This window comes from Myotis davidii, unplaced genomic scaffold (genome assembly GCF_000327345.1).
Source record: "Myotis davidii unplaced genomic scaffold, ASM32734v1 scaffold54, whole genome shotgun sequence".
Lineage (NCBI taxonomy): Eukaryota > Metazoa > Chordata > Mammalia > Chiroptera > Vespertilionidae > Myotis > Myotis davidii.
The window spans coordinates 1,472,977-1,489,407 of record NW_006287915.1 but is presented as its reverse complement, the minus strand read 5'-3'; the positions used below and the strand labels follow the sequence as shown (position 1 = coordinate 1,489,407).

Sequence of the window (16,431 nt, the reverse complement as noted above, 5' to 3'; positions counted from 1 at the left end):
TTCTGTTAGCTAAATACAAAGTAAAAACAAATTATCATAAGTTGGAAAAGAAGCAATAATTGGAAAATTATGCATCAACTCTCAGTACAAAGAACCAGATTTCAACAAAGCAAATAAAAATGCTGCAGTCAAAGAACAGGCCTCCATCGTTACCAACACACTATTAAAACTACTTGTACACATTTCCGTGGCTGCATAAAGCAAAGTGCCTGAAGGGCGAGGACCCAACTTGGATCACATATTCTGAAGAATATGTTCACATATTCTGAAGAATATTTCAATATACTGAGTGATAAACTATTCAACATAAGGCTAGATCACTGAGTTTACCAGAGAGAGAGAGAGAGAGCGAGAGAGAGAGAGAGAGCGCGAGCCCAGCCGGTTGAGCATCAACCTATGAACCAAGAAATCATGGTTCAATTCCAGTCAGGACACATGCCCAGGTTGCAGGCTCTATCCCCAGTACGGGGCAAGCAGGAGGCAACTGATCAATGATTCTCATCTCTCTCATCTCTCTCTCTCTCTCTTTCTCTCTCTCTCTCTCTCTCTCTCTCTCTCCCTTCTCTCCTTCCCTCCCCCTTCCTCTCTGAAATCAATAAAAAATATATTAAAAAAAAACCTACCAGCATACAATACTTACTTAAAAGTAAAGGTATCAGCAGAGCAAAATCTCAAAGAAATACATAAAATATGCATACATGTTCATTCAAGGCTTTCTGTACCAACGGCCAGCACTCTTTCAAGTAAGCCTCTCTATACAGGGGTAAGTTTACAGTTCATTGTGACAGTCTTTTGAGTTAATAAAGCTATTGTAATAATCATAACCTGCATGTCTTTTTCCATATGAAAACCGTGAGCCTACTTTTGCCAATCTCTGTATTTGGGAACAGAGATGCAAAACGGCTTCCCAGGTGTCCTCTGGAAAAAGCTGGATCCTCCCAACCATCAGGTACAGCGAGGAGTTCTGACTCATCTACAGGAAAAAATTACACATCAGATTTTAACCTACTTTTGGACATTTATACACATACATTTACAATCTTCCAAAACTCCCTTTGCATTTCCTTTTCCTATGCTTTTTATGATTTCTCAGCAGTCAAAGAACAGGCCTCCATCGTTACCAACACACTATTAAAACTACTTGTACACATTTCCGTGGCTGCATAAAGCAAAGTGCCTGAAGGGCGAGGACCCAACTTGGATCCACACTAATTAGTATACACCTGACAGACAGTGGTACTCAAGTAACTCCCACTGCACCACACCATGTTAGAGCTGAAGACTCAAATACCATTTTGTTTACAGGGCTATTCTAAATGTAAGTAACCTTTCAACTTTACCCGCAGTGAAGCCTGAGTATGTGTGTATATACTATGTTTGCATGTTTATGCAGGTGCATAAAATTTTTAAAAGCTAATTCTCTGGCCTGGCTGGCTTGGCTCAGTGGTTGAGCATCAACCCATGAACCAGAAGGTCACAGTTCGATTCGGGTCAGGGCACATACCCGGCTGCAGGCTTGATCCCCGTGTGGGGTGTGCAGGAGGCAGCTGATCAATGATTCTCTTTCATCAGTAGGAAGAACCACTATTATTTTTCCCACTTTATAGAAGACATTCAGTCTAAAAAGATTAGCCACTTGACTAAGGGGACATAAAGGTCCTCCTTTCATTAAAACAAAATGCTTCTGACGGGCCATAAATTATCTTTCATATCATTTATTGAAAGGCCTGGATGTTAGGAACCTCTTAAATCCAACAGCTATAACTTATATCCGTACGACTCAAAGGTATGGTTCATAGGCCTGCAGCACGAGCATAAGCTGCAGGTATTGGAAATGCAGTTGTTGGCCTCCAGCCCAGACCTGCTGAATCTGAATGTCCTCACTCATGTCTGTGTCCTTTACCATCAGCCCTTAACTCAAATACAAACGCTCTCCTACTCCACGGCATCCCTCATTTGGCCGACTTCCAGCCATCGCCGTGGTCTAAGGTGTGCCCTCCGCAATTTCTTAGCCATCATGTTACCAAAGACGAAGTCCGCAACACCTGCGCTTCTGGGAGCCGTTAGCAGAAGCGATTATTAGGAACACCTGACCGACACCATATCCGCCAGACGGTTCCGCAGGCCCGGCCAATACCCCTAAAAAGCAGCTCTTATAGGGACTCAACTTCAGAGAACAGACCCGAGGCGGCGTCACACTATCGCAACTGAACCTCCACACCCGGGCTTCGGTGCTCACACCACCTTACCTCGGTTCTCCTGCTTCTGCTTCTGGTTACGAAATCCACTCTTCCCAGTCGCCGGACTAGCCCGTTTGCTATGGAGGTCGCCATCTTGGAACTGCTTCCGGTGTTACCGGAAGTGGAACGGTTCTTAAATCCTTCCGGCTAAAGTCCCGGTACTCACAATGAGTGCCGTAGAACTCAGACGAGGAGATCTGCGCAGTCTCCGTGCGTGCCCTCGCTAGAACCCGCGGATTTGTGTGAACTACGGCGCTTCTCATGCTGCCAATGGAGAGTCAGGGACTTCTTTTTCAGGGTGCACCGAAACCACGGAGTTTGCCTGCATGCTGGGAATTGTAGTTTAGCATTGTAAGTTGGAGACGGGTTCCGTCTGTATTTTTCCCATGGCCTCAGAGTTATATCCAAAGTTATAAAGTGAGAAACTAAAGTTAAAACAAGATTGATACTTTTTATGGAGGTAAGTTTTCAAAATCCTTGTTTCTGATGGTGATTTTCTAGGGTCTTGATATATCTCTACGTCAACAGGACAGTAACTACGAAGCACTTCTGAAGTATTCACTTCGGCCCAGCGGTTCTCCATCTGGGATCACGGCCCCTGAAAATACATCCTGCATATCAGATATTTACATTATGATTCATAACAGTAGCAAAATTACAGTTATGAAGTAGCAACGAAAATAATTTTATGGTTGGGGTCACCTCAACATGAGGAACTGTATTAAAGGGTTGAGGCGTTAGGAAGGTTAAGAACCACTGGAAGATTTCCAACCCTGACCCCACGCTACCCCTACACTGCATATTAGCTGACTTCAAGATGTGAGGTTCACCACTACTACAAATCTTTACGCTTCTAGGAATCTAAAAGTTCTTAGACTCGCTACAGATAAGACCATTCTTTTGATGATTGGTCTTGTTGCTCGCCATTTAAAATGTTTTCTGCAGCACAAATAGAAGAAGTCTTTGATAGGCTGAATTCCTCTCTTCAGTGAAATGGGAAAAGAATGATCTGAAATCCACCCTTGTGGATTTTATCGCCTATAAAAGATTCTTAGGTGGTATGTGTAGAAAACACATTGTTACTTAGGGACAGAAGATCCCAAGACATGATTATGTTACGATTTTTGCTTTTATCCTGTATCTTATAGGCAGTGATTTTATCCCAATATTCTTACAATTTGCTCAAAAAATAATTACAAATCCCTATAATAGAACAAATAGCAGATGAAAGTTATAAAGTGAGAAGCAATTCCTTCAATGTTCCCAGAAAAACCTAGTAGTGAGATAGACTTCAAATCCCGGCAGTCTGACCATTAGTAGCTCTGGTACAAGGCGGGCTGGGTGTTTAGCCTCACAGCTTTGGGACTTCAGCTGCAACAGCACCAGTTCTCTGGGTCTCCAGCCCACCCTGAAGATTTTGGACTTTCCAGGCCCCCATAGTCATGTGAATATACTCTCTCTCTATTGTTTCTCTGGAGAACCCTGACCAATAAAGAGCAAATCCAAATGGTTGATAAACATATTACACTGTCAGAAAAGCGTAGAGATATAACACCACTTTTCACCCACCAGATTGGCAAAAAAGAAGTAATAAAAATATTTTTTCAATGATAATCTGCTGGAGGAAAGAGCAGCCTTAGACAGTCTGGTAGAAATGTAAACTGTTACTATCTTTTTGCAAAGTAATCTACCAATATAAAAATATGTATATCCTTCCATAATCATGTTGTTGCTGGAAAACTGTCAACTAGAAATAAAGCACCATTCCATTAGGATATATATACAATTTTGTTGATTTCTGTCTTGTATAGACGTAGTTCAGGCCCTAGTTGGTTTGGTTCAGGGGATAGAGCATCAGCCCCAGACTGAAGGGTGCAAGGTTTGATTCTGGTCAAGGGCATGTACCTCATTTTTAGGCTCAATCCCCAGCTCTGGTCTGGGCTCATGTGGGGGACAACTAATCCATGTGTCTCTTTCACTCGATGTTTCTCTCTCTCTCTCTCTCTCTCTCCGGTCAAGGGCATGTACCTGGGTTGCGGGCACATACCCAGTGGGAGATGTGCGGGAGGCAGCTGGTCGATGTCTCTCTCTCATCGATGTTTCTAACTCTCTATCTCTCTCCCTTCCTCTCTGTAAAAAAATCAATAGAATATATTTAAAAAAAAAAAATAAAAAAAAAAAAAAAGACCGTACCCTTTTATGTAATGATGTTTACTTTGAATTTATATTAGTTCACACAAACACTCCATCCATGCTTTGGTTCCGGCCCTCCGGTCCAGTTTAAGAACCCATTGTGGCCCTCGAGTCAAAAAGTTTGCCCACCCCTGGTCTAGAGCCTACTAGCTATGTAGGCTTGGGCAAATTTTCACCCACCCCTATTCAGTTTCCTACAAGGACAGAATAACTTTAACTCAGTGACTTTATACATGTAAATTGCTTTAAAAAAGTGATTTACATATGGAACACACTCGGTAGATATTAGCTATTATTTATAGTGGCAAAAAATAAAAGCATCTTGACTATCAATTAGAGATATAGTTAAGTAAATTGATGTGACCTTCATGATTGTGAGATATTATGCAACCATTCATAAGAATTAAATATATATGGAGAGATTACCTAGAGGCATTGAGTGATGGAAGCCAGATACAGAAAGATGGGATAATTATATACATAACTATAATTACATTGAAAATTATATAATAGTTATATATACATATATAATTATCCCATTTTATAAAGCAAATCAGTAATTCATTCAACAAGTATTTATTGAGCATCTATGTTTCAGGTGCTGTTCCAAATACTTGGTCATGTTCTATGTGTTGGATATAATAATAATTACACATAATTATTATTTTACTTTATACATTACTTTACTAATTATATATATGTGTATACACACACACACACACATATATTCCTACAATGAAAAACTATTTGGAGGGAAATACATTAAACTTTCAAGGCTGCCTATCTTAGGGATGAGGGTGATTAGAAAGAAAATGCAAGTAGGAAAAAAGACTAGAGGTGATAGGTGTTCATTATGAATCATCAGGCGTATGACTTTGTTCATGTAAAACTGTCTACGTGTGTGTGCCTGCATAGGGAGAGCTGTAAAATGACAGTCAACAAAATGTTGACTATTACCTCTCAGTGCAGTGAAATTTCAAAGGATGGTCATTTAAATAACAATAGCCATAAATCAATTACAACTGTATCATTTTATTTTAACATGCTTGAGTATCTGAGAACAAATATGTACTCATATCTGCAGGGTTATTCCCAGAAATTGCACAAATTACACTAAGAGGGGAAATAAAATATATAATCTCTAAAGAGTTTCTTGGCATAAATCTGGCCTGGAACGTCCTCTGTGGGTCACAGCAGCAGCAGGCAGACCTGTTTTGACTGTGGCTTTCCCCCTCGTGGGCCCCTTAGGCAATCTGGTCCCACATACAGCCATCCTCGTCCTCCTACAGATGTGCCTCACCAGCCTTACCCTGCTCATTCACTTCCCCATGCAAAGCAACTTGGCCTCACAACGCTCCTTTGGACTTAGAGGTCTTCATTCCCACAAAATTAACCCAGATGTTATGGGCAGAGAAATGTGGGGGGTGGAGGGGCGTTGCACCTATCTTTTATTAAAAAGAGCAAAAACACTGGGCAAATAAGCATGGTTTACTTTTCATTTGATATTTTTGTATTCATTTACTAGAATAAAAATTATTTTTGCACAGGAACGTATTTTTTTTTAAATAAGCAATTAAGAAAAGATCTCTCCAATACGTAGGTTTGAACATTTTTTTATTTTCTAACATATGCAAACTGCTACTCCAGTCAACCTCACAGGAAGGTTTAAAATCTTAAATCAACATATATCTACCCACATCAATAACAGCATGCTTATACAAATAAGGCCCCTTCTGCCGAAACCGGTTTGGCTCAGTGGATAGAGCGTTGGCCTGCGGACTGAAAGGTCCCAGGTTCGATTCCGGTCAAGGGCATGTACCTGGGTTGCAGGCATATCCCCAGTAGGATATGTGCAGGAGGCAGCTGGTCGATGTTTCTCTCTCATCAATGTTTCTGACTCTCTATCTCTCTCCCTTCCTCTCTGTAATAAATCAATAAAAAATATATTAAAACAAAACAAAACAACAAAAAAAAAACAAATAAGGCCCCTTCTAACTCCAAGTGATTGCCTAATAAAATAGGGATCTAGCGATAACAGTCAAGAAGACACAACACAATAAAGCAGCCTCATTCTAAACTAACCATGTTATTAACATGTATTTAGAAAAATGATGTCAATAAAAGTGACGTGTTCTGCATGAAAGCTTAGGGAATGTGGGAATCTAGGAGACCACATTTGAGGAGCATATTCAGCCAGCCTTGGACTGTTCCCGGCTGTGCAACAGGATGTTTCATGTGTCATTCCCATGGTCAGTGCTGCGATGAACTATCCCTGCAGAATGTCCACCTCATCCTGCAAGGCCACTCGTAGTAAACTTTCTGGAGAAGGAGATATGGTGAACCGCTTTGTCTGGTAACCAGCAGTTGGGTCTTGGGTAGGCACTACTTAACCAATCTTGTGGTTCTTGAATTGTAAAATGGGGGAGCTAAGTAGGTTACTATTTCTCAAACTTTAGCCAACCTCAGAATCCAGTGAGGGGATGGCCCAATTCTCACTTTATAGTTCCGTAGGTCTGGAGTAGGGCCTGAGAATTTGCAGCCCCAACAAAAAAGAATTATCCAACTCAAAAGTGTCGAGAGTGCCAAGATGGAGAAACGTCCATCTATAGCTGTTCTTAATTTCTGTGATTCTACTCTAAAGGGTCAGTACGTGCTTCCCTTCTAACCAGGCCTGCCATGAAAGCACAGTTCTTTTCCACTGTGTTTACCTACTTAGGGCAACACTTGCTGTTCTTTATGCTGGCCTCCTCGGTGGGCAATCTTGCTTCATTTCCCTCTGCTCCTGTCATTCTGGAATCCTGTTGTCTCGTTACCCAAGCAAACAAGGGCACTTGTACATGCAGTGGATGCTTGCGATCTAAAGACACTCATTCTGCTTGACTGTTGGTCTCTCCAGGCCGCAGGCCCATGAAACATTAATATTTCATTGGGAAATATAATATTTCCAGGGCAATCTTTCTTCTTTCTCTTCCTGGTTGTTCTTATTGATAAGCAACAGCTTTGACTTAATTTTAGCACACTATTCTTCTCCCTACAGAGAGGCTGGGACACATTTATGGTATTAGGTTCCACCTTAGCAACAGAAGGCTTTTTAATGCATGCATGAATATTCAAGATTTAATCCATGGCATGTGAAACGTGTTGATACCGCTGAGAATTATTTTATGAAGATAGAACAAGCAAAACTACAGTCTTTTATTTGTTGACATGACCCTGGGAGAACATATGAACTTCTCCAGAAAGCAGATTTCTAGTCAATTGTTAAATCTGTATCCCTCTCCCACCCTTCAGCTAGTGGTAACTGCAGATGGCTTGCGATGAAATGAACTGTTTAGATGAACTGTTTTAAACATGCAATGGGTTTCTATTTAACAAGACATTGTATGATGTCACCATTTCAAAATGTGACATTGCTTATCCTTTGTTTCAGATTCTCTAATTAATTACCCTAGCACCACAGACACATGAAAATTCAGACTTTAACACTACACTGTGTCTGTGATCACCTAACAGTTATTTTAACCTCTTTTGGTTTACCAGTTGCTCTACTGTTGTGATGAAATCCATGGGCCCTTTTTCTAGAAAAGCACGTATATTTGGGTACATAACATTTTACCCAAAATTTGGTGAGAGGTTTACACACCTGTCATAAAAACCCTGGAGGACTCTTGCCTTAAAGCAGTATGAGAGGTCCAGTGTGCCATTGGCCTGGACCTGATCCTATGAGCACTCCAATCTGCTGTTCTTAGAGCCCCCGAGAGAGAGACTGAGGGGGCAGAGGAACTCCATTAATACATAAGCACATGCTTTTTACAATGAGAATTTTGGTATGATTGAGTACTTGCATACAGGTATACTTCTCTAGATTCCTTTGACTTCAAATTATTAAAATGCAAAGTAACAAAAAAAGTAACAAAATATATTGTTCTGCATAGCTGGGAATTGGATCTAGGACCTTAACAATGTCAAAGACATTCATGCTCTTCCTCAGTTTCTCTCCCTCTTTCTCTCCTCCCTCCACACCCCTTCTGTGTTGTGGCTCTGCTTTTCTGTGTTGTGTCCTGAAGCAAGATGTCTACTGGCAGCTCCAGATTTAAATCCCCCAAAAGAAGGAGCCTCCTTCTCCCTAAGAGTTCCACCAAAAGTCCCAGGAGCACGCTCAGTGGCCAGTCTCAGAGGCGGTCACAGCCATATGAACCATGTGGGTGGGAATGGGAAGGAATGATTCCTAAGGGAAAATTGGGAGCTGTAGCCAAAAGAAGGGGACTGCATACTGGCCAAGGAGCAAAACCCAGAGTGTACCCCCATAAGTATAATAAGTTATCCAAGGGATTAATACATTTTCAGGTTTTATTCATCACCACCCCTCATTCCCATGCCACCATTTTATTAAAACTAAGCCATACACGTAAAGAGTTACATAGGCCCAGTCACAAGATAAATGGAGGAATTACTTGCTAACATTTTTTTGGGGGAAGTGGGGGTAATAATTCTTCATATTTGCTGTGAGGCTTTAAAACATGCAATGATTGGTCTAATAAGTTGGTTAATGTTCCTCCGGGCACGTGTGGTGATAATGAGAATGTGATCTGCTGTAATTGCAGTGACTTGCTGTATCTCCCTTTGATAATGATTATTCTCTCGTGCAGCAGATTTCCTTACAGGAAGTGGCTAGATTTTTTTTTCTCTTAAATTTAAAAAGAATAAAAAAGAAAAATGCAAGGAACTATGCAACCATAATCCAAGACTCCTCCACCTATAGTTTATAAATGCTAACATTTTGTCATTTTTACTCCAGCTTTACATAAAGGTGTGTGTAATGTAATCTTGTGCATATGCAAAATGAAGTCACTCTCTCCACAGTCTGAGTTCTCTTCTAGAGGCAATAACTATATGATCTGATTTTTAAATGGACTCCTTCAGATTTACAGAAAGGCAGATAGACTAATATAACAAACGCTTTCGTAGTCATAATTAAACTTAGGACATAAAATATTGCTAATTAAGTCCTCTGTTCACACCTCCCTAATTTCATTCCTTCCCTTTTCCCTCAGATGCAAGTTGGGTGTTTATCACTTCCATAAATATTTTTGTTTGTTTGGCTAACACACACACACACACACATACACACACACACACGCACACACTCTTTAAACAAAATAAAATTGGCTTTAACTATTTCATGACATGCTTACACATTATGCATTAGTAAACTTGCATGTAAATAAATAAATATTTATATTAGTTTTATACATATAAAACATATATACACAAAGTTATATTCTGTATGTACTTGTGCAACTTGCTTTTTCATGGAATGGTTTGTTTGAGATTTATTCATATTGAGTTTCTGCAATTCTAGTTTATTCATTCATGGTATGTAACTTTTGAAATTAGTTTGTAAGAGACATTGCAGTTTCTGTCTTGGCCTCTCTGTCTATCTGTCTGTCTCTCCCTCAGATGCTCGCCCTGGGGGCAGCCAGCTGCCCTGTCTTGAGCAGCCCTAGGAAGAGGTCCCCGTGGAAAGGAATAGCAGCCTCTTGCCATCAGCCTGGTGAGAGAGCTGGCAAGCTCAGATGACTGCAACTGGCCTTCTGAGAGACCCTGAGCCAGAAGCATCAGCTAAGGTGCTCACACATTCCTAAAACTATATAAATGTTGACTGATCATTTTTCCCTAGATATAACTAAAACAACGTCGAAACAAATCTAAGCATTTATTAAAACATTTATCAGATTTTAATGCGGTTATGGAAATTAAACTTCTTAGAAAGAATTTTTTTCCTTGATTCTTGCCACTAGAGGGCAAAATGGTCACAGATGATAGCGTGAGTAAAGAACCACAGCTACCAGAGGTGCAAAAAACCTCACGGTCCTGTGGTCCAGCTCCGACGAGTTACAGATGAGGATTCTAACGCCCAGAGACATTACCTGACTGGGGTGAGGTCACACAGACTTGGGTCTAAATGCACGAACTAAGCTGCGTTTAATATGCAGCTCCGCTAATCAATTCTGTTGTCTTTAAAAATCACTAGGTAGAGAATAAAGAGAGAAGGCTTTTATAAAATCTCCCTATTTCAATTAACATATTAATATTCCTAAGATTAAAGACACTTATTTTAGATCCTATTCATTGGGTGTCTGTGCTGAGGTGCTTCCCATACATGACGTGCTATGTCCCTTTTCATTTAATGCACACGATAGACCTTTGAACATTCCCATCAATACATGAAGGCCAGGCTCTTGCCCAAGGACATAGACAGAATCAAACAAATTGAATTTGATACAGGCGAAATCTCATTACAGCGATATTGGGGAGGACAGTTCAGTCTTTGATTATTGCTCTTGAAGTTTGTTGCTTCTAGAAATCTTTCAATATATTAAGACACTAATATGATTGCCATATATCATTGGAAAGGAAACAAAAAATAATTTTGATGTTTCTTCTTCATTTTTTCCCCAGACGACTTGCTTCCTCTCTCTCCCTCTCTTCTTCCCTCATTGCCTCTGATACACACACCTCACACCTTCACATATACACACATTCCCTCTTCCCTTCCTTCGTTTGAGCTGACCAGCTGTGTGTCTTTGGTTAACCTTCCTAGAGCTTCATTTTGTTTCACCTTTCTCCTTTCTAAAATGAGAATACACCTACCTCATTCAAACGCTCACCAGGGATGCTGTGATGATTGATAAGGAAGTCTTTATGAATCTTACTGGATTTTGCAGAAGACAGGTGTTTAATTCAGCTGAAGAACCATTATAATGGTAATTAGTCATAATTTAGGAGAAATGGGCAGGTGTCTGGCAATAGTGACTTGGCTGGAGTTGTTGCCACACCAAAGCAATGAAGAAATGTACACATGCCAGCAGCATGAAGTTAAGAGCAGGGAGGATATAATCTTTGCCTACTGCATAGACTGCTATGTTCATCATCCCTGCCTGGCACAAGCTGGTACATAGCCACAGCAATTCTAAGGCAGTCAGGAAGGCAACCCTAAAAGAACCACATTATGTGATACAAAGTCTTCAAGAATGGCCAACATGGATGCTTTCCTCACTGTACATGCATGCCACTCTTCACACCAAGAGATTGAGCCTGCTTCTCCTCCCCCCTTGAACCTGGACTGGCTCTGTGACTTACGTAGACCAATAGGATGCTGTGAGTATGACTATTAATTCCTGGTCAAGCCTTCAGAATGTCTGGCAGCTTCTACTTACTCTCTCTTGGAAAAGACCACAGTGCAAGAAGTTCAACTATCCTGACACCGCCCCCCTGGGAGAAGCCCCAGTTGGCCATGTGCAGAGAGACATAGACATGCCTGGCCAGCTCTCAGAGGTTCCGGTCATCCCAGCTGACATTCTGGCCATGAGTGAGAGAAGAAGCAACTTAGACATGTCAGATGCTATTGACACCACATGGCACAAAGAAGGTGCTCAGCCAGATTGCAGAAGCAGGAGAATTAATAAGTATTTGGTGGTGGTAAGCCATTATGGTCTCAGGATGTTTGTTACACAGCAATAGATATTCAAAACACCTATCAATATTTAAAATAGGGTCATTTAAAATAGCTCTTGGTGTCCTCTCTTTGCTAAATGAAATAGAAGATTCCTTCAGAAAAATAAAATGAGAAATAGTGTGGGAAAGTGGAGAGGGTAATTCCTTTTTAGAGGATGCAGTTTTTAACTACATCAAAGTCCTGCTAAAACAGCATGTATTCCTTCATTTACTCACTTATTCATGCTCAGTAAGTACTTATTGAATTTATTTCTTCTCTATTGTACATCTGGCACAGTCCTAGGCATGGAGTAAGTACATCTCGCTAAATGAGACAGATAAGGTTCCTGGTCTCATGGTGCTTGCCTCCTCATTGGAGAAGACAAATAACAACCACAACAAAAGGATCATACCAACTAACTGTAACCAAGAGAGGGTAATGTGATAGCATTAGCTTAGTCTTTCTAAAGATCCCTTCCTGCTGCATCAGCAGTAAACTAATCGGCAACCAGAAAGAAAGAAAATGTTCCCCCTGAGCTTGTAACACAGTTTAATTATCTGCAACCTAATGATCAGTTTCTCGGTCTGAGTATACACTCACAATTCAGGGTGCGGATGGGGCCCTCCCACTTGGGACTTCATATCTTGGCTTTGCTGACACTAAGAGGGACCTGACGAGGAAGGCCCTTTTCTCCTACCTTATGAGCTTGGGAGGTGAAGGTGGGATGTGCTGGCCATGGAGGAATAGGTGCTGTGCTGGCCCGGGCCCTGCTTATTAACACAGCCCGAGACAAGGCTATTTCTGTGCTTGAAAAAAAATGTTTGGGTTAGGGATGAAATAAAGAACCTCTGGAAGCTTCTGTTACTGATTTCCTTCTGAGTAAAGGCTAATTTTTATAAGAAAATTCCAGGTGGAAAAACACTCTTTTTTCATACATAGCATGTTACTCTGTAATGTCCCATGAGCCTATTCTTTTAAGGTGGAAAAGGGAACCCTCGTGCACTGCTGGTGGGAATGCAGACTGGTGCAGCCTCTGTGGAAAACAGTATAGAGTTTTCTCAAAAAATTAAAAATGGAGCTGCCATTTGACCCAGTGATCCCACCTCTGGGAATATATCCTAAGAAATTGGAAACACCGGTCAGAAAGACTATATATACCCCTATATATACCCCACAGCAGCACAATCTACAATAGCTAAGATCTGGAAACAGCCCAAGTGCAGGGAGGTGGAAAAGTTATTTCAAACCCTTTATGTGCTGTGGTGCGACCTGGGTATGGCTGGGGTGCCCAATCAATACTCCCTGAAATACTGCACTGGGAACTGGCCTCAGTTTTTACAGTGGGAAATGTCAAGACAGTGACCTGCACCGGGACGCACCCATAGACGTGGAATCTTACAGAACATGAGGCCATCCAAGGGCGAGCCTGAAAGCACGTCTCAGTGCAAGGTTGGCTTCTGCTGGCAGAACCGAGAGCTCTGCAGCACTCGTGCTACTTTACACTGGGCCACCAGGGGGCACTGTGTGCCTGCTTGGAACAGTGACACTGCTCTGGCTCCAAGGTTCCTGTATTAGCTGGCCTTCTCAGAACATGTTTTCTGACCTCCGAGGATTTCTTGATGAAATATTTACTTCATCGATTTCATTCGGAAGGAAATGAAAATCCACTGCTGGTACCAAATATGGGTTGAGCCAATGAAAGGAAAATGTCTCTTGTGAAAAAAACAGACCCCTGTCAGTGTCCACCTCCGTTCTCCATCCCTCTGGTCATGTGTAACCCTCTACGAAAAATACAATTGACCCTCGGTGTAAACTACTACAGGTAACGGTCCATCATGTGGCCCTTTCTTTCTGATATGAATCTTTGAATAGCAAGTGGTCCATTCCTAAGATTGTGGAAATGTCACTTAATCTCAGAGAGACGCGATGAAATGGTTGAGCAGGAGATTTCAGCAGAATTCTGTCCAAGAGGGAGTTCCGTTCAGCACAGCCAAGGTTGGGTCCATACTGTCTACTATCCAGCACGCACTCAGTCTGCTTTACCTTGGGGAACGTGAATTAAGTCCTTGATATCCTAATACAACATCAGGGTCAGAAAAGTAAGAAATGGTTGTAATTGTGGAAGAGAGATAAGGTTATGATTTTTAATTACTTGGCATCCTGCCTGCAGCAAGTCATCACTCGGTATAAAATGTTCATCACTGCTTAGCCATCTGAGAGCCGAGTCCTCACCTTGGTTCTGGAATATCTCAAGCCCTAGCCCAGCACCTGAGAGTGAAGATGTGGCTCATACAGCGAGTCAATTGGGGACACAGGGTCACAGGGTGGACAATGTATGTGAAATTTAGACACTCTGGAGTTGTTCAGATGTGAGGTCATAAAGACGAGGCTCTTTGTCCTCTGCCAGGCTCTTTACAAACACTGTCCTTCCCAGTGCACCTCAGGCCAGGGCAGACCTGGGCCCAGGGGTTTCCCAGAATCACCATTCTGCTTTGCCTTCTGCCGCTTACTCTGGCCTCCCTGATTGTCCTGATATGTGGTTATCCTCTCTAGGTCCAAGGGCGCACCTCTGATCCCCTCGAAGGGCCCACTGTGTCTGTCATTCTTTTGTGAACCTACTGCCACCGTGCTCATGGTTCTGGCACTGTTGTGATTCCTGTATCCACAACACACATAAGTCTTGCTCTCTGAAATTAAAGATACACACACAAACTCATAAAACCCCCACACAGTTCTGTTCAGATGTTCACCAAAGAGAAAAGGGACATGACAGGCTCGGGGCCTCACAGTGCACTAACACATACCGGTGAGAGGCCCATCAGCAATCCCCACTTCCATGCTGTAAGCCCTGTTCCGGGATGTGAGCCACACTGGGCTACCAGGGTATGCGCCACACAGCCGTCTTGCTCAGGTGGGCCCTCTCTCATGTCCCTCTTGCTGCCACATAGAGGGGATTCTACAGGAGCTGCCCAGGAAGGGCTCACACAGGTAGCATGACCTGACCTAGGGCACCCAGTGTTCCCTTTCGGGGAGCCCCTGGAAAATGGCCCGTGATTTTTGAGGAGAAGGGTTCAGCCAATGTTTGCAGCATTTGGGAAGGTTCTCATGGCAGGATTTCCAAAAGCCGGAGCCCCAGGTATTCAGAAACAGTAAGAAAATATCTTTCACCTTCTAGGAAATGGCTTTTAAATTTGGTTGTGATTGTAAGAAAGTTTAACTCAATTTGGAAGGAGTTGACATTTTAATGATATTGAACTTTTTTATTTATAAGCATGATATAATTTTCTGTTTATTTAGGTCTTTTAAAATATCTTTTCATAACATTTCATACATTTCTATATATTTCAAGAAATATTCCTAGGTATGAAACAATTGTGTTCTCATTTTACTAGTAAATGATATATTTTAAATTGCATTTTCTGCATTGTAGATAATTATTAATGTAATTAACATTTATATATTAATATTACATGTAACAAGCACTCAGGACACTCTTAATAATTATACTTATTTGTAGATTCTTGCGGAATTTTTACACAATCAATAATGTAGTCTTGATATAATGATAGTATTGTTTCTTTCTTTCTAATCCTTAATTTTTTATTTATTTTTCTTACCAGGCCAGTTTGTACATACAGTATAAAGTTGAATAGAAATGCCACACACTATTTAAAAATATTCTCCAATTAACCAAATATAACACACAATGCATACCTATATGTCTGTTTACTTTAAAGTCAATATCTATTTAGATCTAATTAAATGTTTACTCATTTGTTCACTACTCCCCTCTCTGTCTATGGATTCAATTCCTTTCTCTCTGAAATAATGTATCTGAGTAATTCTTCCAGTATAGGTGTGTGAATGCTAACTCCCCTAGCCTTCTTTAGATAATGTCTGCTTTATTATCTTTCTTGAAGAAATTCTATTGGGTATAGAATTCTAGATTCACATTTTTTCATCATTTTATGGATATTAGTCAATTGTCTTTCTGCCTTTATTGCTGCTGACAGCAATATAGCTATTAGTGTAATAACTTTCCTCTGTAGGTAACCTGTGCTTTTCCTCTTGTTTTTTAATTTTTCTCTTTGTCTTTGGAATTTTTTAGTTTCACTAAAATGTAACTATACATGGATTTTGTTTCATTAGGACCTGTGTGTTTTCAGTCTGTAAACTCATATTTTCATTAACATTGAACATCCTTGTGTATTTTTTTACTTAAATATTATCTCTTCCCCACTGTTTCTTTTCTGTCCTTTGGCAATTCCCTTTAGAGTTTTGTTGTTCTCATTCTGTACTTCACTTCCCTTGACCACTCTGTATGTCTCCATTCTTCATTCTAAGCCATTTGCTTAGAATTGTCTTCTAATTCACTATATTCTTTTTTACTTATATAATTTCTGTAAGTTTTATTTTATTTCATACTTATCTTGTATCTTTTAAGTATCCTATTTTTTTGTTCTTGGTTTCTAGTTCTTCTTTTATCTCAAACTAGAGGCC

General features: G+C 40.8%; 1 protein-coding gene across 4 annotated transcripts in view; it reads right to left on the bottom strand.

Annotated features, from left to right (window-relative positions):
• Positions 1-16,160, bottom strand: part of KRR1 (KRR1, small subunit (SSU) processome component, homolog (yeast)) — a 40,467-nt gene extending 24,307 nt beyond the window's left edge. The window contains exons 1-2 of one of the 4 annotated variants that reach the window (XM_015561336.1): positions 2,250-2,550; positions 863-973 (exon numbers count right to left, since the gene is read on the bottom strand). In XM_015561336.1, the coding sequence (XP_015416822.1) occupies positions 863-973; positions 2,250-2,333 (195 nt within the window). In that variant the 5' untranslated portion in view covers positions 2,334-2,550. Of the gene's footprint in view, positions 1-862; positions 974-2,249; positions 2,551-16,149 lie in introns of those variants that run through there. The other 3 variants (XM_015561338.1, XM_015561337.1, XR_001513185.1) reach the window with 3 other exon arrangements.
• Positions 16,161-16,431: the final 271 nt, after the last annotated feature.